The sequence below is a fragment of the Acomys russatus genome, chromosome 13 (genome assembly GCF_903995435.1).
Source record: "Acomys russatus chromosome 13, mAcoRus1.1, whole genome shotgun sequence".
NCBI classification, from domain to species: Eukaryota; Metazoa; Chordata; class Mammalia; order Rodentia; family Muridae; genus Acomys; species Acomys russatus.
In genome coordinates, this window is record NC_067149.1 from 27,178,566 (window position 1) to 27,205,863 (window position 27,298).

General features: G+C 44.4%; 1 protein-coding gene across 14 annotated transcripts in view; it reads right to left on the reverse strand.

Annotated features, from left to right (window-relative positions):
- Nucleotides 1–556: 556 nt before the first annotated feature.
- Foxp1 (forkhead box P1) overlaps nucleotides 557–27,298 on the reverse strand; it is a 602,856-nt gene continuing 576,114 nt past the window's right edge. For 11 of the 14 annotated variants that reach the window (XM_051154977.1, XM_051154979.1, XM_051154984.1 and 8 more), the window contains 8 exons: nucleotides 25,147–25,230; nucleotides 16,332–16,533; nucleotides 16,144–16,223; nucleotides 15,347–15,448; nucleotides 12,254–12,375; nucleotides 10,419–10,488; nucleotides 5,750–5,916; nucleotides 557–739 (listed from right to left, as the gene is read on the reverse strand). In XM_051154977.1, coding sequence (XP_051010934.1) covers nucleotides 595–739; nucleotides 5,750–5,916; nucleotides 10,419–10,488; nucleotides 12,254–12,375; nucleotides 15,347–15,448; nucleotides 16,144–16,223; nucleotides 16,332–16,533; nucleotides 25,147–25,230 — 972 coding nt within the window. In that variant the 3' untranslated portion in view covers nucleotides 557–594. Of the gene's footprint in view, nucleotides 740–5,749; nucleotides 5,917–10,418; nucleotides 10,489–11,711; nucleotides 11,882–12,253; nucleotides 12,376–15,346; nucleotides 15,449–16,143; nucleotides 16,224–16,331; nucleotides 16,534–25,146; nucleotides 25,231–27,298 lie in introns of all 14 variants that reach the window. The other 3 variants (XM_051154986.1, XM_051154985.1, XM_051154989.1) reach the window with 2 other exon arrangements.

Here is a 27,298-nt window from a genome sequence, read left to right on the forward strand (position 1 = left end):
ACCCCTCCCCCCAATACACACACAAAGGCCTTCCCCATCCCAACTGGAAGCAAAAACAAAAACAAAGAGAACCCAAAGTGAGTAAAGGCAGTGATATCAACATGCAGTGCTGTGCAAACAGGCCGTCCACTGGAATCTTGAATTCGGCGAAGGCTTGGTCTGCAGCGCAGGTTGCGCGAGCTCAGTCGGGGTGTCCTCGATGTCCGGCGTCCGCAGGACAGAAAAACGGCAGTTCAAAGTCTGCTGCTAAAAGTGAATCCGTTTATCGAATTTACAACACTGATGTTGACTCAAAGAGGAAAATCCCAAGTACCAAACAGGTCCATCCAATGCACAGAGTACAAATCCCTTTTGTCAACAAAAAGTAGAAAAATCAAAAATACTCCCAAATGGGATTCTTGATGGCACTAAGAGTTAACACGTTTCAGAGTTGTCAAAATGTAGCGGAAAATCCTCCAGACTGTACAACAAGCGGAGAACGGTTTCACTGCTAACTTTTGACGTGGTTTGTTTGTGTGTTTGTTTAATTTGTTTTGTTTTGCTTTTTTTTTCTCCCCCCAATCTTCGGTCTCGGGGGTCGGCCCGCCCAGAGGTTCACTCCGTGTCCTCATTTACTGCTTCATCTTCGTAATCTCTGTCGTGGTCAAAATCTGGACTGTGGTTGGCTGTTGTCACCAAGGACAGAGGCCCTTCAGCTTCCTCAGGGTCCAGGGGTTCCTCTTTGACGTGTACAGCATGCCTACAGACAGATAGACAAGGGCGGGGGGAGAAGGGGGACAGGGGGGAGAGAGAGAGAGAGACAGGTTTAGGAAGACATCCAGGCTGATGCAAGGCCAGTAGGCCAGTGTTGGGGCCACCTAACCTAGAAGACACGGGATACAGCGCCACTCTCCAGCAGAGGTCAAATAACCTTGGCCATATCTACTTTTCAAATATGGTGGGAAACGTCCTATGACTATTGTATGTTTTCACTGCCTACACTCCAAGGGCTTAGGGGCCACACATGGCCGAGGGTCTTTCTGTAGTACTCAGTGTGAAAGCAGCACAGCGTTGCTGCGCAAAGAATCTTTGGAGACTGCTGTTTTTTGGGTTGTACTCTGTAGGGAAATCCTTTCTCCTGCTTTTCAGGACATGGGAGTTACCTGAGGACCTTGTGAAAGTGCAGTGAATGGAGAGCTCAGACTATGCATTTATTTCCAAGAGAGTCCAGGTGATGGTGCTAGCCCCAGGACCATGCTTTCGGGTACCAAATAACAGGCCCCATAGTGACATCCTGGGTGGATGAATGCCACCCTGCAAATAATCATGTGAAGTGGAATCTGTAATACAGCAGTGGTTGGTGGGGACCGCTGAGCACAGGAGGCTGGGCTCATCATGGCTTGCTGTGTGTTCTGCTTTGCTAGTTAACATGCAGAACCTGTGAAAGAACCCTCCAGAGGACGACCCCGAGCGAGGTTCTATCATTAATCAACTTCAAGCAAACACAGCAAAGAGACACCATGATACATGCTTGAAGCTCCAAATTAATGCATATTTTTACAAACTGTCAATAAGGCAAGAAAAGCCCTGCCAGGAAACACAAACGGAGAGGAAAAGGCTTGCTCAACACAACAATATGATAAGAGAGCAGAGCCCCAATCAGAATAATAACGCTGTCAGCTGTAAACAAGGCGAAGCATGAAGCCCGGCTGGTAGCCGCCACCGGGACACTCTCGCTACCTTGAGAGCTGCCAACTTTCTCATTATGGATTGGGGCTTGGTTCATCTAAGGGGGGGCTGGCTTGATCACACAAAACCACTCTGATAACAACTGCGAAAAGCTGTTCGTAAATCATATTTACAACTGATCTCTTGCAAATACAAATGACTTTCTGTTGCAGGGGGCTTTTGATATGTAAAAGAGCCCTTCAAGTTAAAATGCACCCATCTCTGAGACAGGCTGCAAGTGGAGGGGACTTATAATGGACATTATCAAGTATTAGTAATAAGAGGTGGTACTGGGGATGGCTGGCTTCCTAAATAATTGATGCTGTGCGCAAGCCCCCAGAGGGCCCTGGAACCGTTTAAAAACAAACAGAGGCACACTTTGGACTGCCCTGGAAGACAGGAACCTTCAAAATCAATTGACACTAAAATTAGCACAGCATAGAGGGAGCACAAGGGGGCGAGATGTCAGATAAATAGCTTTCAACAATTATGCCCATACTCTTAAAAACCGTTTGCAAAACAAACCGGAGCCTCGCGGTACATTTTATATGTGCGTTCCAGCTATTTAAAAATTTTTAATAGTTGTCTTCATCTTTGTTAACTGAAATAAGGCCCGGGCCTTGCGTGTAGAGTCCCTGAATGAAAAATATTCATAACTTCAGAAGAAAAACTAACATTTCCAAGAGGGCAGTGCCCTTCCACGCCTGGGTTACTAAGGTAACTGAACACGTCGTGCGCCTGTGCAGTTGGCCCAGGCCATCCTTAGTGCTTGCCCTTCCCTTCCCTTTGAGAAGCGTATTATCACATATTTTAGACAGGGTGGGAATATTATTATTTTTTTATTTTGTTGGCTTTTCCATTGCAGTTTTGATGGTTATGGGCAACGCCACGCGTTGATGAGTCATTCCCTTTACACAGGGCATTCTGTAATCGCTTTCCTTCCCCTCTGCTGTTTGTACAGTACAGTAAACCATGGCTAGCCATTAATCTTTCTCCTTCTGTTGATTTACCTCTATGGGATAAATGTCTAAGAATGGAATTGTTGGAGCAGAGGCCAAAACATCTTTATGGTCCTCCTGATTTATTAGGATATTAATTTGCAGAGGGGCTCTATCGAGTGAGTCTTGATCTCAGTGTCCCAAAGCGTTGACTTAAAAAAAAAAAAAAAATGGTCTGTGGCCTCACAGGCAGGTGTGAGGTAGAAACCCCCAGCATTTCTGACCACAGTGGACATTTCCTTCTGACTATAGAGAACCGAGACTTCATCACCCCTGACCATGTGGGTCCAGTAATGTCCAGCAACAGGAATTTCCCTTTAAAAATTGTGTTTTTAATCAGCTATTGAGGCTCAACTGCTGTTTTGCAGAGTAACACTTCCCTGCTTCACTTTTCAAAAGCTGTCACACTTACTACTCAGTCCTCTCTGGCTCTCCTGGGGCAATCTGATGATATTACTCCAAGTCTTGGAGGTAAAGATTGGAAACCCTACCAGGGGACATTTCTTCTCCCTAAAATTCACTCAATCTTGACTGCCTGCAAAACACAGGTAGGTATGCTGCCATAACCACATGATCTCTCCCAGTGCTTATCACAGGATGGATCGCCAACAAATGCCACCAACTAGATCTACTTACCGCATGGCGGTTAAGAATTCTACAGTCTTCCATGTAAGATGCACACAGTTAAAGGCTTTCCCCCCACTGGGCATACATCCACAAGCGTGCCATCTACAGAATAGGGCTGCACTGTGGGTGCCCTCCTAAGCCTCCCCCAAGCAGCCCTACTCTTTCTTTCCAGCATCTACTATTTCCAAAAAAAGGGCTCCCAATGGATAATGGAGCAAAAATCATCTCCCTGTTCCCCCTTGCATCTGAGCAATCCTTTTGCACAGCCATTCTGGGAACACACGAGTTTTTAACTATAGCGGACTAGTGTTTACAGACACTGTGTTCCCTCCTGTCCAGGGTACACACACAGCACAGAGCCTGTGATGCGGTGGCACTTTAGCTCCTACCAGAATGAAAGGATACTGCCCCCAGACCGTCATTACGTGACTACTTTCTGCTACTTTTTGCTTTCTGTTTTTGAAAGAGAAAGGCAACACTGTGGTTTGTGTCACAGCAACGTGAAGAGCAGGGCTGTCCTACAGCACTGCCTCTGTGCTGGGCCGGCGCCCTAACAGTGTCTTGTAAGCCTTGTTGTAAAGTTTATGGCTTGATTTATTTCAATAGACTGGAACGGTTAAAAAACAATTTGCATCCTAGCAGGGTAATGCGCACTGGACAGGAATGAAATCTCTGTCATTAGGGAACTCACTTAATGGGAAGTATGGGGTCAGTAAGATAACTGGCGGTGACACCGACAGTAGCAGCACAGACAACCACAGGGCATGTGACGTGTGAGCACCATGTTTTGATAGCACTATGGAGGGGCTCCTTTTCTTTCTTACAAGCAGTCAAAGCCTTAGCTTTGCTACACGTTAGGATGACTGCTGTAAAGCGCAGGGTTTTTGGTTTTTGTTTTTTTTGGTACTTCTGCAGTTCATTTGATCTTGTTAAGCAAATGAACTTCCATCCCTGATAGGGCCTGTCTCTGTGGACCTTTCCTTTTTTTCTGTTTACTTCTTAATGATCTTTCTACTAATAGGAAAGTTTCGTGGACTATACCTTGAAGTTTGAACAGATTGTGAGAAAACTGTGTAACTTCCTTATCAATGGGTATGTACTGGCTTATATGCTAATTTACAACGGCTCTGAACTTCCAGAGTTATTGACATAAAACGTCACAATGACAGTGCATATCAGTGAGATAGCAAAAGGGTCAGAGAGACATTAGCCTGCTTTAAGAAAGACAGAATTCAGCAGCAATACTGGGAAAGACATACTGTCCCCAAATGCTGGGACACTGTGACCACAAATTAAAAGGAAAAAAAAAAATCACTTCCAGAAACTCCTCTAAAGGTCCCGTTCAAAACACTTAGGGCATGGGGCACAAATGCTAGAAAGTTAAAATTTCAAATTTCTCCACTATGCTGGTGGATACCACTCCCCCCGCCCCCAGGGTCACTAATGCCAGTCTGTTCTGTCCGTACTTGTTCAAGGTCACATTTTCCATTCCTACCCCTCCGATGTCCTAAAATAAGATGCTGGTCAGTAATTCAGAAAGAACGCGTAGACAAGCAGCCTATTCTTGGAGGAGACAGTACTGGAAACACTGAACTGGTTTAGTCACTTAAAACTGGGCCATGGTTTTGGAGAGATTCCCCCAAAGGCAGACTGTCCTCTACAGCTGAGGTCCCTGCACACCCAAGCATCTGGAACCACGTGCTTTGTTTTCTGCTGTAGCACCCTTCCTAGGAATAAAAAGGGGGCTGGGAGCCTATGGCAGAAGCAGTAGTTTTCCACCTTCACCAACCACAAAGGCGCACCCCAGCTTGGTGGCCTTGCTGAGGTGTTTGCGTGGCCCCAGTGTCATTCGCATTCAGCGCAGACAGTCACCGCCCATCGCTTCCTTCAGGTCTATGTGCTCTCATTATCCCGCCGTCTGCTGCTGTAATGCTCCTATTAATTTCCCTTTTGATATTTTAGGAGCAATCTATAAATCATGCCGACTTTCATTTGTGCCATCATTAATGCCTGGTAATAATGCTGCGGTGTCGGGCTCAAGTGGTTAAACTTAGCGAGCAGCCGAGTGAGTAAACAAGCATCTTTTTCCTCGCTAGGCTGGGCTTGCCTGGAAGCTGAACACACCATGGGCTTTTTTCAAAGAGGTACTGGTTTTAGGAGGAAAAAAACCACAGGGTGACTTATATAACGGTCTGAGACACAAAGTGGAGGAACCTTCTCGTTTTTCTTGATGTGTACGCTTAGAGTGGATGGAGTCAGTTACTAGCTAGTCCTTTCGTGCACTAACAAGCGACTCTGGGGCTCCAAGGGGATGATGGATGATGGGAAAGGTATCCAGCAGGACCACAGGAGAGCTCGTTTGCACATTTAACAGGGAGACTGGGGTCAGGTGACAGCTCTGGGTAAACGGTACTCACACAGCTTGCATAGGAGATCTGCCTGGACTGCTGTCACTCTCGTTGCTGTTGGTGTGCTCCATGGCTCCATTCAGCTCCTCCCGGATGGCACTGGCCAGGTTGCTCAGAGTGGGATTTCCCATGGACGCGGTAGTGTACAGAGGTATACTGTTCTCAGCCATGGACGCCTGCATTGACCAAGAAGAATCGAATGAAATCATAGAGGGGGCAAGACAAGATAGCTCTGGGTTACGGGTGTGTGGTGTGTTTGACGGCCTTTGGTTCAAGTTCGCTGTCTAATGGCTGACAACTTCCCAGGGCTATAGGAGTTTGCCTTAGGGTTAGCTATCTGGGAACCAATGAGTCTGCAGCTGAGGTCGCCTGTTGGCTCCTGCCTGGTGGAGTCATATGGTTTAGACAAAGGTATCTAATAAGAGGTGTATGGCCAATGTCTTTTTTTTTTTTTTTTAACAGAAGAACTGAATATTTCCAGATCATAGTGAAATATAATGGAATTTTCATTTCTTTATCCATTTTGATGACTGTACTATTGGATATTTGAGATTTGATCAGATTATATGGCCACACAGCTCAAATTTATGAGAACTTCCATAAACACCCATAGGAAAGGAAGAGGTTATGGAACTGGAATCACTCCAGTTGTAATGGTTTTTGAACCTGCTTAGTGAAAGCGACATAACCAGATGGCGGTAACACCACATACTCTTTCAGCCCCAGACTAACCATGCAGGACTTTAGAAGTTAAAGAAAAAAAAATCTCTACTAGGAAAAAACAAAAAAAGAGTTAAATCCTATTTCCTTCATGGCTAAGTATATCAATAATGTCATCCCAAATGAGTGTCAGCAAAAAGATGTGGAAAGACACCGCACATAAAGTCTGGTAGAATAGTGTTCATTTTCTGTCATACCAAATGGAAACATATGGCCAGCCCTCTGCAATGTGGACAGTTGCCCCCGATACCCCGGGACTGAAGGAACCCTCCTTGTTTCACTTGGGTAGGATGTATGCCCCAGTGACTTTTCATTTTATTACTCGGGAGGACAGACTGGGAAAAAAGAGGCAGCTGTAATTAGAGGAAGATTTATCAAAACTGTCTTCTTGCAGACCACACTCTGCCTGGCTTTCCATCCTAATGAAAGAGAGAAAGCACGATCAGAAGACAGTCTGGCAGAGTGGCTTCCATCGGCCCGTCATGTAAGAGCCCTAACCATTCTAGAAAAGCTGGCACCAAAGAGAAGGTGAGCACCAGAGACACAGGGAAAACAGGAGCAGTGGAGCTGGGCTGCAGGGAGCCTGCTGGGTAGTTAGTCTTGCTCCCTGTTTGAACCCAATGTCTGAGGCCCTTCCTAGACAGGCACCCTGCGCATGCCCAAGGCACCTCCTTCTTTCCCCTGGGGAATTATCTGTTTTCGTTTTTTAAAAGTAAAGGGATGAGGGTGGTACCTCATGATTTCTCAGTGTGGTGACCATTTCCTACTCCTTGATGGTTTATCAGATAATCTATTTGCATCCAGCACTTTCTGGGTGCATCTTTTATAATTGCAATAAAACATTTCTTTTCTGCCTGGGCAGAGAAGCTGGCACAACAGGGCTGCCCTCTCCAGCTGCCTTATGTGAGACCACACAGTGGTCACACTTCCCTGCCATGGAAGCTCTTTCGACTGAGTGGCTCGCTCACTGTGAGCTACCGTGGGATCTGCGCTCACGGGACAACTGCACTGCTGAATGGTCAATGGTCAAGATGGGACGGAAGTTGGGACCAGTGCTACTTGGATATTTTAATGGATTCTGAAGCCCCAAACAGAGAAGGAAAAAGCCATGGAAACAGTTATATAGGAATGCCCATTAGGATAAGTGACTATCTGTTTATTCTTATTGATTCTCCAAGTATTTATGGGCAAAAACCATTTCTGATTGCCATTGGGTTATGGATCGTGGGCAGAGACCCCACAGCCACAGTGACAAAAGTCACCCAGTGGCAGGCCCTTGTTTTGGTCCCTTAACTCTCAGACACAATAGAAGAACTAGTCTTATCCCTTTAAACAAAACACTAGCCACTGGGCTAAAATAAGATCCTGGGGCCTGGTTCACCACTCTGCCTCCTGAGAAGCCCTTTGCAAAGTGAAGGATCAGAACAACCCACAAAATTAGTACCTCCTAACAGGTCCTTCCTGTAGCTGATGCTCTCAGGAGCAAGTGTGTCACAATGTTTATAATGGACTTAATTATATAAATGACTCTGGGCACAGTGTGTGGCTTCATATCAAACTGGCACCTCTGCCAGCCGCGCAAAGGTTTTTTTTTTTTTAATTTTTTTTTTTTATTTATTTATTCTTGTTACATCTCAATGTTTATCCCATCCCTTGTATCCTCCCCTTCCTCCCTCCCCCCCCATTTTCCCATTATTCCCCTCCCCTATGACTGTTCCTGAGGGGGGATTACCTCCCCCTGTAAATTCTCATAGGGTATCAAGCGATGGCACACGAGTCCGCAAGCACCACGGCTTCTGGAACGTTAACTGCTCTGCGCTCCCCGGGAAAAAGGCAGTCTATAAATACGAAGCTTTATGGTTACCCTTAGTTACTTCACTTTTTCAGAGCATAATGCAATCTGTCCCAAGCCCCATGTTTTATTTCTGTAGTAGACTCTGCTGTCCTATTTTATAAATTGTGTATCACGCCGTTATGTTGCTCTAGTAAAATTTTTTTAAAGATATTGTTGCACTGTTATTTTTACTTGCCTTGAAAAATGGAAGTGGGTGATAATGGGGGGGAAGGCCCTGCTGGTGGATCTTTATTTAATTTGCATGGCAGGAAGCTGTCTTGTATGACTGGCTGTCTACTGATGGGGAATCCAAATTCAAAGGGAGGGGCCAGGGAGATACTCCTTAAAGTGTTCCTGGAAAGCTGCAGGATGTTTTTGGGTGAGCAAAGGAAACATGAAAGCGTGTGGCGGGGTGCAAAGAGAAAAGTCTCGGAGACAGCACGTGAACACATCTGTAACAATAAAGCTTGCTAATTGAAATTAGTTAGTCACATAGTTAAGGGAATCCAAAGGACAAGGATCATTTTTTTTCCCCCTTTCCGCCTCATGAATGTAAAATGTGCTTGTAATTTTAATACCATTCTAGATAGAGACGCCTTTAAATTCATACTTCACAAGACTCCAGGGAAAATAAGTTACTAATGCATGGTATTTACAGTGGCAGTGTATAAGCGGGCTTTCATTTACTCTTCTAAAGTTACTGTGTAAACTACGAGTAATTAAAAGGAACGCAGAAAGCAGTTTCTCCTAGTAAATCCAGCTCAGGCTAAAAAGAAGTAAGTGGGAATTTTGAGATGTTCAGTTCAGTGAGTCTGTCTTGAACTGTGTCTCAGGGGCATGTTACCCACCGCCCCCACCCCTTGCCCCCCCGAGGAGCCTTGAAGTGCTGCGGGTGGGCTGGGAAGGCAGGCCTGTGGCACACAGTCAATATTTGTTTGGCAAGTGGTGAGAATCAGGCTGCGTCAATGCCTCTTCCTCCCCATGCAGTTCCTATCACAGCATGAGCTCCAAGCCTTTTCCCAGTGGCATCCCTTTTTGGGCATTTGTTTGTCTGTTTCTGCCTTCACTTAGAAATGGTATGGTCCTTCAGAAAAGCCTGAGCCATGGTCCTTCAGAAAAGCCTTTGGCATCACAGACATCCAGCAACTAGTTCTGGGGTGCTACAGTATTCAAACTCCACAGTGCTAAGGGTATGTGGTGATTAACGTGAGATTTGTCTATATGGTATGTGATGGAAATGTTGCAAGATTCTTTTTGGCCTGCCTTCTAAGCAGTCTAGGTCAGTTAAACAACAACAAACACACACACCCACTAAACTGAACAATGGCTACAAGGATCCTGGCTACCTGAGAATGTCATTAGCCTTTTGAAAGAAGTGACAGCAGATACTATGCTAATTTTAGAAATAACGTGGTGGTGTGGTAACTGTGAGGAACAAGAAACTGGTTAGACACACAGATTGTCCCCTCGGTCGCTCCCACCCAGGGCTCACACTTTCTGAGACCCTCACTGAGGTAATATGTGATTTATCTGTCCGGAGGAAACAAACCCCCTGTGCTCTGCTTAGGCTTTCCTGAACAAGCGGCTGATGAGAAACTTCTACTCTTCTTAGGCTTTCTGTTGTTTAGACAGTTGTCTTATACAGCAGGAAACAAGCCCAGACCCCACCCCCAAAGAAAGAAAAGGTGTTGAAACGGACTTTAATAAAGCCTTGCTTTCTCTTTAAACCTGTGAACAATGGAAGGTCATGTGACACGCGGCCTATCACCCAGCACATTAATAGCTGTGCTAGAGTAATTACACTTGTGGTATTTTTGCCTCAAGTGAAATTCTGAAATAAGAGGATGGAAATTATGATACTGCTGATAAATATTAATAAGTGAACTTTTAATTTTTTTTTTTTTTTTTTTTTTGCCACAATATTCAAAATGCTGAGCATCCCGCTAATGCTGAAGCAGCCCAATGTGTTTGCCTCCGGGGAGAACGATGCTTTGTGCACTTAAGAAAAAAGTTTAACGGAATTAAAATTTAATATCTAATTAGAGCGAGGCTAATATATTTTGAAATGAGTGGGGGAGCCCTGCGCCTGTGCTGCCGCCGATTGGGGGTGGCCGTTAATCTTACCTGTAAAGCTGCATTGAGAGGTGTGCAGTAGGCGTGGCTGCTCTGCATGTTCTTAATAAGGGAGGGGTTGCTGTGGGAGAAAAAGATAAAAATTCAAAGTTAAACGCAATCAACCCAGGGGCCCTCGCTAAGGTTTGCTTTTAAAGTTCGCTGGTAGCCTTCCACATCTGAAATTCTTCCCCCTCCCGGCCTTGAAGGCGAAGGAAAGGTGAGCTCTGTGTAAGTTTCTCGGGGTGGGTCTGGGGTGGGGGGTGAATCTAGCTTGCTCATCTGGACAAACTGCCTTTAAACTATAATGCTTTTGGGAGTATGCCTCCGGGGCCAGTGTGCAAAGGGCTAAGTGCCGCCAGGCTCCAGCAGGAAGGTGAGAGCCTGGGGGAGGGCAGGGTGCCTGGGACTGGGACCTGCTTGAGCAGCTCTCCTCTCTGCTGAACTTGACCCTGACTGCTAGAGGAAACAGCGCCTTTCGTTATCCTCTGTAGAGTAGGAGCCTGAGCTGCTGGGCCTAGTCTGGGACAGCATGCTTTGAATTTGGGGCTGTTTCTATTTGACTAGGTAAAGGAAGCCAAGATACCATTAAAATAAAAAAATAAAAAAAATTTAAAAATTTAAAAATTTTTTAAAAAAGGAAAAATATCCCTGCCCTAGTTACAATTAAAAAAAAAAAAAAGAAAAGAAAAGAAGGAAAAGAAAAAAGAAAACAATACAAAATTATACTGGGCATACTGAGGGCAAGTGTGGCTTCCAGTAGGTAATAAGGTTCATTTATCAACAGACTTTTGAGGAAATGACATGATCAGTCTTTTCCTTTGGCGTAGGACAACCTGGTTTTCAGTTTTTGAGAAAGGGTCTCGCTACAAAGTCCCGGCTGTCCTGGAATGTGCGACCCGCCTGCCTCAGCCTTCCGGGGGCTGTCGCTGCAGGCGCACACCCTAGGCCTAGCTTGTTCGTACTTATTATCCCACCAGATACACACTGTAACTGTCATTTCCTTTCACTTGCAGGGATTTGTGGGTAACACAGGAAATAGCTAGTTTTGAGGGTCCCCGTAAGCTGCTGAATCAAAATACAGTCAATCATCGGCATTAAAGACATAGAAAAAGCACCATTCTGGGCACTGGCGTTCCAAAGAGAAAGGAGCGAGGCACATGTCCAAGTCACACCGCTTAGCCTCTGTTGCAGAAAGCCGTGGCACTGCTCTTGGGTGAGATGTCATACTACACGGGATGAGTCAACCATGCAAAGCCAAAGCAACGGCAGAGACAAAAGAACAAAGCAAGGAAAGGCTCTTACTGTGTGCCAAGCTCGTCAGAGTTTTCACCGGGGCAGTATTTGCGAGGACGGCCTCGTTGAATATGGCGGCCACGTATAAACTCTTCATCATCAACTGTCCAAAAGGACCCAAACTCATCCTCTACTCTGATAAAGCACTTATGCAGTGAGAGGTTGGTGCGAATGGCACCCTGGGATAGGAGCAGCAGCAAAGGAGATGAAGTGGCAACAAAAGGAGGCGGGGTTGGGGACGGAACAGACATCCAATACAGGGAACAGGAAAAAGAAAATAAAATGCAATAAGCATAAGCAAATGGCTTGTGAGGGTTAATATGCATCGCCGCCTAAAAGCTACTAGCAATGTGATGTAACAGACACCAGCAAGCAGGGGCAGGGGGACTGGTGGGTATACGAGACAGGAGGGATGAAATGCTCTTCTGCTTCCCTTAGCTGAGACAACGTGAAAACCAGTTCTTTAGTCTGACGCCGCCTAGCAGCCTCTGCGGTACACTTGTGAAGCACAATCCGAGCTGGGCTAAGAAGTTCAAACATGGCGGACGTACCCACTGATCTTTTGTGGCCTCCGTTTTTGGAACTCTACTTCATCCACTGTCCATACTGCCCCTTTAACGTTCTCTACTCGCACAAAACACTTGTGAAGGCTAAGATTATGACGCACTGCATTCTGCAGCAAGTATAAAAGAGAGAACATTGACATTTTTTTTTCTATAAGAAAAAGACTCCAAAAAAAAAAAAAATTCACAATAGTACATTCAGCCCCACATCTGTTAAACCATCCCCCACCCCAGAGCTGTAGCCACCATCCCCTCCCCCCCAATGGAGGACCTTCTTTTGAGTGTCTTTTTGGAGAAAAAACCCAATTTATGAAGTAATGGTACTCTGGCATTTAAGCCCAATTTCTGGTACCATGTGGCCAAAAGACACACTGGTTGGTAAATACGCATACAAACCCCAAGCAGGTCCCTCCACAGAGATCTAAAACATTGTTAAGATGCTGTCAAAATCAAGACATGTATAAGGTATAAAAGCCATTCTTAACAAACCCACCCATCTATGTGGGATGCATAAAAGGGAATCTTACTTTTAAATCATGAAAGGCAACACTTATATGCACAGCATGCACAAACCTTATTAAGGAAAGTCCTACATAGGATTTTACCACTGAGAGTACCACCTTGTACAGCCAACATGATTAGTGGGCAAACTTGGCACCAAGAGCTGTCTCAACGAAAGCAAAGCCTTACCTTGCAGAATGTTTGTGAACACTGGCGATTAACTTAGAGGGAACAATTTTAAGTAACTGAGGTCAATGCCAAGAACTTACAAGGAGGACTCTCAATGGCAAAATGACTCTCTATTCCTGTAGTTAGTTTCCATGTTTCTTATGTTTAAAAGTCCTTGTTGGCCATTGCTAAGGGGGGCCCTTTAAATCTAAGGAGAAGGACGTTCTGAATTCCAGTGTGAGGAGCTTTAAATGTCACCCGTTCTCAGGACAATCCACAACCCTAACCAAACCAGATATATAACCCTGCCTGGCTGACTTACTGATCCCAATGACGATGGACTTGAGACTAGAACGTGTGACTTGTGGCAGATACAGAGTAAGTGGCTCAGCATGGGCAGAGTAAGTCGACACATCTATACAGCTTTTGGCACCTAAGATAAAAGCCCCCCCCCCCTTAATCCCAGCCTTGTATTGTTCAGACAAGCTACACTCTTCTCCTGCAGTAATCTGCTCTCCTGGTAGCAAATCCTGAAACTCTGAGAGGCTGTTCAGGTTTCTGGACAATGATAATTGGTAACTAAGAGTTACTCTTCTCTGTGATGCAGCGCTTAGAGGGTAGCAGGGCAAACTGTACTGCGTATGTGATGATCTGTTCACCAATGGGACCACAGAATGAGTGCCCAGGGGGCTTCTGAGGTCAGCTGGAAGGAGATTTGTAATAGCAACATGACTATCAAAGGGTACCCTTGATTGAAAAACATTTTTGGTGTGTTGTTTAAAAACAAAACTCTATGCATATAAACTTAACCTAGTTTTTATGGAAACAAAATTTCTTCTTTCTTCTGCATAGGGAGTGAGGGTGGGGGTAGGAGAGGAAGACAGGAGTAAATAAAGCCACACCCCTCTCAGATTCAAGAGAGTTCATATATACACATGGGAGCAAGGTAGCATCAGGCACTGTCTGAAGTTTTACCTAAGTACCAAAGTGCACAAAAATTCAAGGACACCAGAGGCTATTCCTAAGAAAAGAATGGCTGTATGATTTTGAGGGCCACACATTAAAAAAAAAAAAAAAAACAGAAAACAACCAAAAAACATCAGGAGTTTTTAAAAGAAGATGATGAGTGACACCGTTTCATTTGTCTTTTAGATCATTGTCCCAGTAAGGACACACAGTCACTGAGTACTTCCTACAGGGCTGTTATATCAGTGACACTCCCGCCTTTGCTTTGCAAAGCTGGAAAAGTGAGATGTGCATTGAAATTTATACTCGGAAATGGTCATTATTTTGAAGTGTGACCATTTGGTATTTATAAAAAGCAATTTGAAGTAAATGTCTTCTTCACGCTTCTACTTCCTAAATTTTTAAAAGATTTGTAGCTAAAGAGCCTTTGTATTTTATCTCCTGAGGCAGGCTGGGAAAGAGGCTAAGATCTGCAATATAGTTTCCTATCAGCCCCCATGTGGCTAATGAATTAATTCTGTGCCTATACTAATTTTTTTTTCTTATAGAATATGAGAAAACCAAAACGTTTCTTCCCATTAATTTAAGGACACTATATCCTATAATAGCACCTGTTGTACCGAAATTATGAATAAACACAAAAAATCTTAAATGCTAGGTGGTACCAAACAGGTCTACCTCGTAAGAGTGTAACAAATTCAACCTAAGAAGCTGAAGAAGTCGTGAAGGCTATGCGTGTAGCCCTGCCTGGCCTGGTACTCACAAGCTTCCTACTTCTCCTCAAGTGCTGTGATTATTGGCATGCACCACCATGCCTACCCAGGAAAGCTTGATCTAGCACATGGAATAGAGGCCAGTGAAATTTAGAAGCATTTAGGGTGTTATCTAGCGGAGCTATGGAATCTGACTTGTTCTACAGCAAATGGTGTCACGTTACGTAATTCTGAAACTACCTTCTTCCCTCAGGGTAACCATGAGCTTCTGAATGGGAATCCATTCTGATAGCTGACACCTTGCATTCTGCAAAAGTCGCCCTTTCTGCTGTGTAAGGACATGGATTACTCGGCTTCCTCTATCTGTGGGGTTGGTGAGCTTTGATCTGACCACTGGAGGATCTTATTCAGCTTGGTTGTGTCTCTAGGCTCCTGATGGCACCCCTGTAAAGGAGTGTTGGCTGCCTGCTAATGAGTGACATGTGGTTTGTTTAAGCAGTAAGGCCAATGTCAGAGTTAAAGGTCACAGGGTCATCTCCTTTCCCTACAGAGGATCCAACAGCTGGTCCACCCACACCTGTCTTACAGGGGTGGGGGAGGCGTGAGCATTTCAACAACAGCAAAGCCCTCCTCCTCCCAGTCATATTCCCACTGCACTGGGGTATTCTCGCTGCCCGGTAACTGGATTTTTCTCCCTTCTATAAAGGTCAAAATTCAAGACTGCAAAGCTTACCTTCCACGTGGCTGCATTGCGTCGGAAGTAAGCAAACATTCTTGTGAACCAGTTATAGATTTCGTTTAGTGTTAGCTGCTTTTCTGGAGATTCGAGAATGGCCTGTGAGGCAAAAGGATCCAAAGAAGGTAATTTATAACCCAAGTGGCAGAAGCATTTGACAGTGTTCATGAAGATGAAAAAAAAAAAAAAAAAAAAAAAAAAAAAAAAAAAAAACCAAACCAATCCAAACCAAACCAAACACACACACACACACACACACACACACACACACTAAAACCCTGGAATTTGGAGACAACTCCTCAGACAGGTTTCACAAAATGATCAAAGATTAATGGTTGTATTTAAACAGTTCAATAGCAAAACTTGAAATGGAATTATCTAATTGTTTGGAGTTTTTATTTCTGTTTCTGTACAGAAATATTAATTTATTAGTCATTCATAAAGCAGAATCAAAGAGAAATGCAAAACATTTCACTAGCTGATATTAAAGCTCAGTAATTATTTAGAGCTCAGATTAATTCTAGGGATCAGAGATTACTGTAGCTTTGTGATAATTGACTTGCCATCTTTAAACAGCCCCATTCTCACTGTTGTGTGAAATGAATTCCCTAATAATCACATCGTATTGTAATACTTAATCAAAAGCAATTATGTTATATATTGCAGTTTTAAAAAACCTTATAGAAAAGGTTTTAGCATGCTTGCATACTAAGTGGTTTTAAATCTACTTCATCAATATAATATACCCACGTACACCTTTTGATAGCATCTCACGGTCTGTGTTATTTACTCACCTGCCTAATTAAAGATGCATATGTAAATGGTGGTCTAACTTCTGCGTTCTTATAAAACTCTTGGTTCTGCGCAATATCTGCTAAATAAGAATCATTGTCCTATTAATGATCATTTTTTTTAAAAAAGGGGTTCCATGACAAGAACTTCAGATTCCCCATGATGCCCCAGGCAAAGACAGAGTAGCTACCTGAAGAAATGGGCACGTTGTATTTGTCTGAGTACCGCCTGCGGATCGGTCCCACCGTGTGCATGCTGGCGGTGGTGATGACAGAGGGGCCTTGGGTGACGGGAGTCAGGGGGGCAGTTGGGGTGGTTGGAGTATGAGGTAAGCTCTGTGGAGAGGCCTCTGGTGCGGACTTGGAGAGGGTGACACTCGATACCAGATTCAGCTGTGAGGAGAATGATATTGGTTAGAAGGACTGGAGAAAAGCTAAGCCAAACCAAGTCAAACAGAACCCCAAGCATCCAAGAAAACCTCTTTTGTCCCACAGGAAAGATAGGCAGACACCTGGCAAGGGTTACCTCTCCAAATTGGTACATTTACACAGGATTCATTTCCAATTAAAGGTATTCTCCCTTACATGACAGCAAGGTATAGGAGTGAAGGGACCGCAGCTGGGAGGCTACAGTGCTGTAAACCTGGCTGGCCCAATATGACTCTCAGCAGTGTACTACAACAACTGGAAAGCCGTGTTGGCTGATTTTTTTTTTTTTTCTCTCCTTAAAATTGCAATGGATTCACCAAGGGGCCACAAAAGGCTCTGAGCCACTATAGAGAAAAGCAAGAAGTTATGGGATGTAAGTCCATCAGGGAACTGAACAGACCAAGGGAGTGTGCCTGGCGACCCTGTAGCACTTACTCAGGAGGCAGACATCTATTTCTATGAAGTTGCAACATTTGGTTGCTTAAAAGTTTTAAACGGCCCAACTCTTAGAAGACATACTCCCTTGTAATTCTTAACTACTTGAAGGGTGATTCCTCTCCAAAACCCACTGAGATATGAAAACTCCCTTGAGTTGGACAATACAGAAGAACCTAGTAGTTTTCATCGAGTTTATGGAGGTTATCAAATACTCAGAGAGCCTCTCCCAAACCCAAGAACCTTTTACAAAGTACACTCTTAGGAACATTTTCACATCACATTTCAAAATCAGTCACCACAATGTCCATTTTGCCATCGTCATAGTCAACATTAAGCACAAGTGTTACCTGTAGATGCTATTAAAAGTGAGCCCTTTGCTCCAGTGGAGACTCAACTCAAATCCACACAATGGCAAGGAAAATTTGAGACCATAGAAATCTCCTCTGCGAAATAAATCCCAAGGGCAGAGAAAGGAAGGATCCTATACCATGAAAGGAACATTAACAGAAAAGCCCAGATTTGGTGCTCGGAGCTCAAGGGTGGGCTGCGAGCTTTCAGCTCTGCTTTTCTTTCTATGCTCAGCTTTGAGGTATTTACTCAGTATACCACAGGCCCCAGTGCCCAAGAACAGCAAGCTGGAGAGACAGATGGCAAGCAGGGGCCATGTGGTAAGCTGCCATCCCAGTAGTGCTAGAAAGTTGACCGAGACACACATTTGCAAACCAAGTGCTAACAGTTCAGGGTAGAGAGGCCAGGGACAGGGCAAGGCAAGGTACCCCCTCAGGCCTTAACAAGTGCCCAAATTTGGGAACTGTATGTATTAGCATTGGCTGGAGTGGAGGGCGTATCAAGAAATTACTGTAGAAAGACCACAGATACATAGCTTTGGTTATTTATCTGCTGAAAAGCCTGAGTGGGAAACATCGGAAGCCATGAGTATCATTCACAAAATACATACTCTAAAACACCTGCCCTGTGGCTTCGTTTCATCCACACACCACTGCAAACTGTTTTACACAGACTCGAAGAGACGCTTGTCCTTATCCCAGACTCAGACTCAGAGGCAATCCACATTCTTGTGTGAGCCTCCAGCCTCGGCGCCCTCTTCTTGTGCCCACTTAGTGTCTAACACCATTGCTACAACCACTCCTATTCTCAGTCCTGCTTGCTTTTGGGAAAGGAGTCTGTGAACAGCTTTTCTCCTAGCTTACAAATGACAATAAATATCACCAAGAACTTCTACAGGCTTGGAAGCAAAACTAAACCAGGGAACTACTGTCCTTGGCGTGCTTACTGTCAAAAGCGGGCACAAAAGCCAGGCAGATTCGCTGGGGTCTCACCCCACTTCTTGACTTCGCCTTTTAGCCTAAGAACACTATCCCAGTGCTCCCTTCCAGTCCTGAGAGGAGGTTCAGCAGGTACAAGCCCATTGTTTTGAATACCCAGATCTTGGAGGAACTGATGAGCCCGCACACAGAGACATGCCACCAGACCTTGACTCTTGTGGCTTTTATATGGGGCTTAATACTTGGACCAGTTCTGCCCAATATGGCAGCAGCAGCAACAGCAGCAACAGCAACAAGAAAACAACAACAGATCCACCCAGGTTTGCACAATCTGGGAAGACAGTAATGTGGGCTGAATTTTCTGGATGCCTTTGAATGTAGGTAGGAACTGGAAATAAACACTGAGCTCCAAGAGAAGAGAGGGGTTTACCAGGCTTGACAAATGACACCATGATTCACACCCACTGCTGGGCTGTCTCTAATAAGCCACAGAGGAAGCAGCCAATCTCAGCTAATTACCAGATAAAAATGTATTGTAAGGACTCTAATTAGGAGATGCGGATGGAGGTGATCTAATGATTAAATGGTGCATTCGACTGACCCCACCATCAATGTGCAGTGGTGCACAATGTTGCTGGAATATTTTGTAGAAACAGTAATTTTATTTCAGGGAGGGGAGACAGTAATATTTGTAATGATGGCTATGAGGTAAACTAATTAGAAGACAGTTCCTAGAGGAAAAGGGTGTCCGGGAGCAGCTGCAGCCATTCCAAACCCAAGTGCCAAGTCTCAATGGAAGCGCTTCAGTCAAGTGGAAAATTTCTGCCTGACCTCTGCCCTTGCTATTAATTTGCAGAAAAACTAATGACACATATACATATTCCCACAAAATTGTTCTAATTGCTAATTTGCCAAAGGAGCCTGGATTCTAAATTAAACATGACTGTAGCCTGTGAGGGAAGAACAAAAAGCTGGGAACCCAAACAGGGAGTTCTGCCAGGCAGGGACGTCAGGAGGCTGACCAACAAGTTAATGAGACACAACTCTGGCAGCTGCCGTGCCAGCTCCCCAACTTTCAAACTTCTGCCTGCGGATCGGATCACATGTGTGTCTCGAGGAGAAGCCCTCTTTGTGAGAAAAGGTGTTGGGGGGTCGGGGCGGGTACCAGAAAGGAATCAAACACACTATGTTCACAAAACAACCTGTTCTTACAATGAGGAACTCTACCAAAAATGTTGAAAGCAAAATAATTGTGAGGCACCAAAGGATGAGAAGAGCAAACTGGGGTGCTGGGGGGGTGCGGGTGGGGGTGGGATGGCAGGGAGGGGTGGGTTGACATTGTCAGGAAAGAGCTTGCCCAAAGATGGAGTGTACATCTCCAGCACCCTCAGGTATGATGGCTCACGCCTATAACGCCAGCCCTATGAGGGCAGAGACAGGACAGCTCCTGGGGCTGGCTGGCAGGAGAGTGAGCCTAGCGGAATCTGTGCTCCAGGCTCAGCAAGACATCCCGTCTCAAAAAATAAGGTGGAGAAATGATTGAAGAAGACATGAGACACTGACCTCTGATACACACGCTCCCACACGGAAATAAGTGAGTAAATTGGGAACAGTGTGGGTTTTTGTTTTTGTTTTTGCTGTTACCTTGAAATGTGCATCTTAATTGTAAATCATTAATCCTTATAGAATAATCAATGAGAAAGGGAAGGCTTGATGTTCTATGGTTCTCAGTGTAGGTAAGGTTTTATAAGAGACTTTTTTTTTCCAGGGCACAGAGCAGGAAGGGGTTGGGCTGGGAAGGTTTCTTTCCCTGATGGAAAACCCATTTTTCTCATTGTGTTCATTTCTATTTAAGAAGAAGTTGCTATGTTTAGAAAAGCTAGTAACGCAGATATTTTTCTCCATGGCAAGTTGCCACTGAAGAGATGATTTCAGCAAAGATAATCTCTTTCAAACTCTGGCCAGGAGCTAAATTCTTATGTCACTTAAAGTTGCTACAGGCTTTTAGTTTTTAAATAAAAAATACAAACAAGTGTGCTATTGAGCCCAGTCTAGGCACTGAAGGCCTTTTCTGGATGCTTCTGCCACTGAAACTACCTCAACTGTCAGCGACCCGATATTGTACTTTGTCCTTTCTAAAAACAAAAATCGATCTTTAGTTCTTTCCACAGCACATTTCCCTCCCGTGTAAAGATGGTGAGTCACTCGCATTAAAAAAAAAAAAAAATTATACACACACACACACACACACACACACACACACACACACACACACACACACACACACACACACCAACCTCTGATGCAAACGCCAGACAGAAACAGACTTGTTGGAGAGTATTCCCACAAGAGCCTTTCTTTTTTGTTTTTGTTTGTGTTCTTGTTTCTCATGAAAACAGATTCTGAGAACAAAAGAAAAACCTGAAACCAAAACACCAGAGGCCAGCACTGCACAGGAGAGACTTAGAGGCTCACCAAACTGGTTTCTTGCTGTTGTTTGGATGGGCCTGAGAGGCTCAGGTCCTGCCCCCACCTGCAACTTTCACAGACCAGAGGCTGTCTTTCTAAGCATGAATCACCAAGCTCAGAGTCCACGGGACAGAGGGCAGGGCAGTGGGGAGGCCTTTGGGGAGGTCTCTGCACACTGATGAGAGCATGGCTTATTCTAGGGACTGGGTGGTGGGTGGTGGGTGGTGGGGGTGGGGTGACATCCCTGTCAGGGAGGAACAAACCTGAGCTGAGGTGAGAGGGACTTAACAAAAGCAGTCCATGAAACAGCCTTTGTGTGCTGCACACGAGAATCCCGCTTTATGACAGGTCGCCATTGCTGCTGCAAGGCCCTGCAGTCCAGACCAGGTCACCTATCCCTTGAAGTTCACAGGCTCCCCCCCCCCCCCAAAATGGTGGAGGGACCACTCTGTTTTCATAGGAACTAAAAAGCTATTTCAAAACAAGTCCTAATTGCTGTGGAGTCAGAGAAAATGCGCAAAGAGGAAAATCTCAAGCTGCATTTCATTCCAAAACTGTGTTATGAGTTTTTCACAAAGTAAGCTCCACTACCTGTGCTGTAGCTACTTGCCCTCCAAATCTCAAAGAATGTGGTTTCTCCAGGCCTGGGGAGTAGTTCTCACAAGTGCAGGAACCCCCAAAGCAGAGGCACTCCCCTTCCCCGTTATGAAGTGGAATTTCTACTGCACACTCCTAAAGGTCAGCATAGCAAAATGGCTTTTAAGAAGTCATTGACAACTTAATAAAGTCCCAACACGGACATGTTTCCCTTTGTTGTCGTTCCGTGTTGAGTTACATCCCCCACCCCCGGATCAATCTCAGCCAATTCTTCATGGAGTTAAGTATAGACAAGACATTGTGCTGTTCACTCCGGGAATGGACCCGGGTCTGGAACAAAGGAATAGCAGGCTATTTTCTTCTTTTTTCCTCTTGCTTCTCTTTCCATGGGAAACAGAAGAACGTTAAAATCTTAAACTACAACAAATTTGGCTATTGCAAACATATGTCAGCAACAGCCTGACTCTTTTGGTACCCAACTCTAGAACTTGCTAGATTCTAGCCAAGCCGTTTTCATGCAGGGCCTGGCTGAGGACAGCTGCGTTCTAAGACTGGGAACTCCTTTCATTTCTCTCCTCTGCCCCTCATTGTTCATGTTCCTCTCCCAGCCCCATCCTCACACACACAGATCTGTTGTACGCACTCCTCACCACCACAGGCAAGAGCTGGGAAGCCGGCCTCTTTGCTTCTAGAGAATCCTGTTTGGCTTCTAGGTTTCAAATGACACGTCATTTTTCCAGGTCGCTTTTTCCTAGCCACATACAGCATCCTCTACGCAACAAATAGTTTATGTGTATATGTGTATGTATGTATGTACACATGTATAGATATAGGCATATACTTACTTGGTAGCTTATTCACAAAACTTCATATACCTCCATGGCAACTACAGGTCTTTCTTACTTGACCATACTCAGTATGTCATGGTAGCCAAGTAACTATCCTTTGATGGAACGGTTTGATTTCTAAATTCAGGAATTCTAATTTTGATAGAAGAGATGTACTAACTAGCCCAGAACACAAGGCCTGAGATACACAGCTCCCACTATCCATACACTTCCGGCCCATTGTGGGTAGAGCTCAGAGCCTCATGTACACCCTTGGGCACTGTCCTGGGAATGTGCACACCCTATAACTATGCACATTTGAAGATGGGCCCCACACTGGGGTCCAGAAAACGCATCTGCAAGGCGACCTTGGATAAGATGAACCAGGGACAGGGTGGACCACTGGAAACGAGAGACAATAGCCAGCCTAATGGGATTTAGCAATGTGCAACATTTGCAGCGCAGCACTCTGTCACTTAGTGACTAAGTTTTAAAAATAAACACCAAGTTCCTTTTTAAAAAAGAAATGGAAAAAGAAACAACTTCATAAACTCACTGGCAAGGCCATAATGTGGAAGTCCCCATCTATGGTTAGATGTGAAACGCAGTGACTACTGGTTTCAAACCACAGATTCTCGAATGATATTCATTCAAATGCTCACCAGCCATCCTATTATTTAGGGTGGAATAAATTAATTACAGGCTGTAGGGAACATTTTGAACATTAGGATCAGTCACCAGATAGCTCCAAGTCCCTAAAGTTGAAAGCATCAAGGGGTCTGAAATATGGATGGGCCTTTTTTCCCCTTTCTTTTCCTTTGGCAAGGAAGTGAAAATTTATGCAAAACATTACACGTCTATCTTTTATAATTAATTTTCCAATGCCTCACCTATACATATTTTAATAATTCCTGATTTCTAAGATGGTATCTATAATAAAATTTTCTATTTTCTAATAAATGAAAAGGAGGCAGGTTCACTCTGACAACAGAGTGTCACACAATATCTACGTGTCAGGCACCAATTTTTACTTCTTACATGTAAGTTAAAGGATAAGGAATTATAATGCTGCCTGTGAGGGGAACCACTTTTCATACACAAATGTGATTTTTTTTCCAAAGGGTAATACAACAGTACATTTACATAAACTAATCCAAACAATCTATGTATTTGACAATGGCAAACCTCACACAGACGGGCTATTGTTGGTTTACATCTTGGAGTTCTTTATACTGGCTTGTAGCAGCGCTCTAGCTGTCAAAGGTTTGACTTGGACTCTAAATAAATGGTTATAGAAGTGCTGTGCGGCGATATTGGACTTCTTTGCAAAAGAAAACCTGCTGTGTATGAATTCAAAAGCTATTAATTTTTCAGTCAAAAATATTCGTGCCTATTTCTTTTAATAAAGAAATACTGTGCTGAGCTACTAAGAGATAATGTTGACTAGTGGTAGAGAATTTTCAATAGAGCAGTTAAAAATAAATTTAGTAGGAGGTCCCCTTCAGAGTTATAATTTTCTAGAATGTAAAACATTTTTTTCTCAATACTAATCAAGACAAACCTTCCTTCCCTGCTCATGCCCTCGCCCCCAGCTGCTTCTCTCTTGTTTACTGGCTACTTAGCACAGGCCCACGGGGAGCTAGATCATCAAGGGTCCTCTCCTGCCCATGTGGGCTTACATGTACGGTGTTCCTAGCTAGCCCAGGGCCCATCACCTGCTGAGGACGCTAAGGGACTCTGCAGTTCCATCTTTTTAGGTGATTCTCCTCTGCCTTGATCCAGAACAAGCCTATTACTCCAGTGCTATACTCCAGCATGAGTCTATCGTTGGTGCTTTTTAGTCCATGGAGGAAGATGGGGACAGCTTCATTCTCTCCCTGTTGCCAGGTGTGAATGAAGACTCACACCCCCTCATCCTAGGGGAAGCAGTCTGAAGCCCTTGAGGACTTCCAGAGAGGTCCAGGACAATCACCACCACCCCCCTTTGCCAATGGTCATGATTCGTTTGGAAGTCAGGCAAATCGTTTCAGGGTAGCACTAGTTTGCTCAGCCAGGTTCAGGGGCAAGTGGGAACAGCTCCAAATGCTTTGGCTCCTCCCCACATCCCTTCTCTTACCCATCCAGTCCTACAGCCATTTACTGTGAAATACATGGGAGCTAAGACTCTTTCCCAGTAAAAATGGATGCGTGGAGTGTTTAATGATTTTATGTCCTGTATCTCAGTAATGTGTTCTGCTTCAGACATTAATTCTGTCTGCCAACTGCATCTTGGCAGGCTACCATATTTACTGGGTTAATAGTCTGACTCCGTTTTATTTCTATCAGCATACATCATACATATAGGGGTGTGTGTTTGCTTTATTTAGAGGGGAAAAAAATCAGTCAAAACAGATAAACTAATACTTTGGCATTACGCTGCATCATTGCGTGTTGATTAAAATTGCCGCGACTAACTATAGATTGTCAACGCTCAATTAATTTTCACACAGGGACTCCCAGCGAAATCAAATAAAGTCAGCGTACCTTTAAATTTTACAAATCTTAAATTCAGGAACCAAGGCACGGCCTCCATTTTGAATAATCAGCTAAAGCTACTAGGAGGTTTCCAGAAATGTATGTAAGTGCGGATAAGTAAAGAAAGAGGTCCAAGGCAGGACGTCTGCTTTAGACATCACATGCCTACCTAGACCTCGACTGACTTTAAGGCCCAGTACAAGGGAACAAGACAAATAAAGGAGACTCCTAGAAACCTAGCATGGGTATCATGTCTGTGTTACCCTAGGTCTCTTCCCATGCCTGGCTTCCTGGCTGTCTTCACCATGAAAGGCCAGAAAGAGACAGGTGGGGGAAGGTCTTTGGCATGTCTTTCTGCCTTGGGAACAGAGATACTGAGGTCGGAGTCAGAGAAGGAAGAGCATTAGTTTGTGCTGTCACTCCCCCTGGTGGGGACCGGTACTTACGGGCTGAGGGGCAGCTTTGGGTTCTGTAGACTTCACATGCAGGTGGGTCATCATGGCTTGCAGGCGTTCTTTGTCTTTTGCAAGCTAATGGGAAGAAAAGGCTTTGTTACATCACTGGATACAGATGTGTGATTCTTTTGAACATCCCCTCTAAACTATGCATATCCCAACTAAATGCTGCACTATAGCACAGGGCAGGATCGGTTTTATTGCTTCATCATCTGAAATCTATAGGAGCCCTGCCAAATAACCGGAGGTGTTGATGTGAGATTTCCCAACACAAGGTGCATCAGGCTTTAACTGGGACAATGCTAGACCTCCTGGCACCAAGGAGTCCTGGGGAACATGGACAGCTCAAAGGCAAGCGTGAATCATGCCCATTAGCCAAGCTGATTCACAAGGAGGCCACAGGAAGATGAGCAGCTAGCTCACACTCATAAATGTACCTGTTGTGGTTGTGGACAAACTCACAGATACCTGGCTGCACTTGTGGAAAGTTTGCTGAGTCTGCCTTACTGGGACTGGCGGGTGACATTAGTTGGGAGGAGCAGGGGTATCAGGCCTGATGGGTCCCCATTTTTAGGTGAACAGTAAGTTCCCTATTTCAGGTGTTAACATCTGAGTACCCGCTAGAGGCTCTCTTAATAATCCCAGTGGCTTCACTCCATAAAAAGTCGATGTTGCTAACTGGATGGGCAGAGTGAACATTCGCCAGTTGTTGGATGCTAGAACCTTTATGTTGGCTTTGGACCATTCTGACATAGTGATAACTTTGTTGTATCATAAGAAAGCTAGGTCAGGACTTCTAATGATGACTTAGCTAAGCAGTGAGTAATATGGCCTCCAAAAAATAAAATGAAGTTGAGGAAATAGATGTAGCATCATTAAGAGACAATGTAGAAATGAGGAGAAAAGTAGTATTTCTTTCTCTGTCTCTCTCTCTCTGTCTGTCTCTCTCTCTCTCTCTCTCTCTCTCTCTCTCTCTGTGTGTGTGTGTGTGTGTGTGTGTGTGTCTTCAAAAGCTTTATAGATAGTTTGTCCAAAATAATGCCTTAGAAACAGGGTGGGGAACCTATTCCTTTAATACCTCATAGATGACTTTAAATCTTTAGAAATCAGGGTTTTGTTTGTTTGTTTGTTTGTTTTTTGTTTTTTAAAGTCTAAAATTATGCCCAAATTAAACCTACTTCACATTTCTAACCAAGTTGTTTCTGGTGGTGGGGAAACGGGAGGTATAGGCTCCGGAGTCAGGGGAAGGCAGGGAAGGGGGACCGGGTACAACGGCTGACAAAGACACGCTTCTGTCCCATCCCCACGGGCTGGCTCAGTCAACAGCCATATCACATTTGAGTTTTAATTCTTTTTATTCCCTTGTGGTTCAAGGAGGAATAAATTAGGAAGAAGAAATGGGGAAGGGTGAAGCCTTACAGTATTAGCATTTATCTTTCAACAAACAGGAAATGAAAATGACACCATATTAGGGCCGACTCTGTTACTCACCCTCTGTTCTTCGGTGCATTATTGAACTGCCAAACTACGACTCCCTAAACACATAATGCCAAAGGAATTTGGGTTTTCATAGTGGCTCAGACAAAACAATTAAGATGTTGGGAATAGCATTTTTCTGTCATTATTTGTTTTCTATGTTAAGTGACCTAAAGGGTTTTTGTTGTTGTTGTTTTGGGTTGTTTTTTGTTTGTTTACTTTGTTTTTTATAGTAAAACCAAAATACTCTGAGATGTCTCTTTCTTTTCTCTCTCTTTTTAAGTTTGTTTTAAACATACCATGGGGCATAAAGGAGTTAAGTCATACATGTCTTTCTGAAACCATGAAATAAGCACACTGTCCATGCGGAACAACACAAACAAGAGGGTGAGAGGTGGTATTTACTGAAGTCTGCTGGATATTAATTGTGACTTAATTTGGGGGTAAATATCTCCGATGTAGCAATTACAAGGAATAAGTAGGTAAAAGGAAAAAGCTAAAGCCCCAGCACCAGGCAAGAACCTCGCCACACCCACTGAGCCTGACCTCCCAACAGACGAGGACAAGGACAACGTGCGCACTGGGCCACATCCACCCCCTGTGGTTTATGCACGAGGAGCACACCTCACAAACTCCTCGGTGCCATCAGCTTCTGCAGCACCATCTC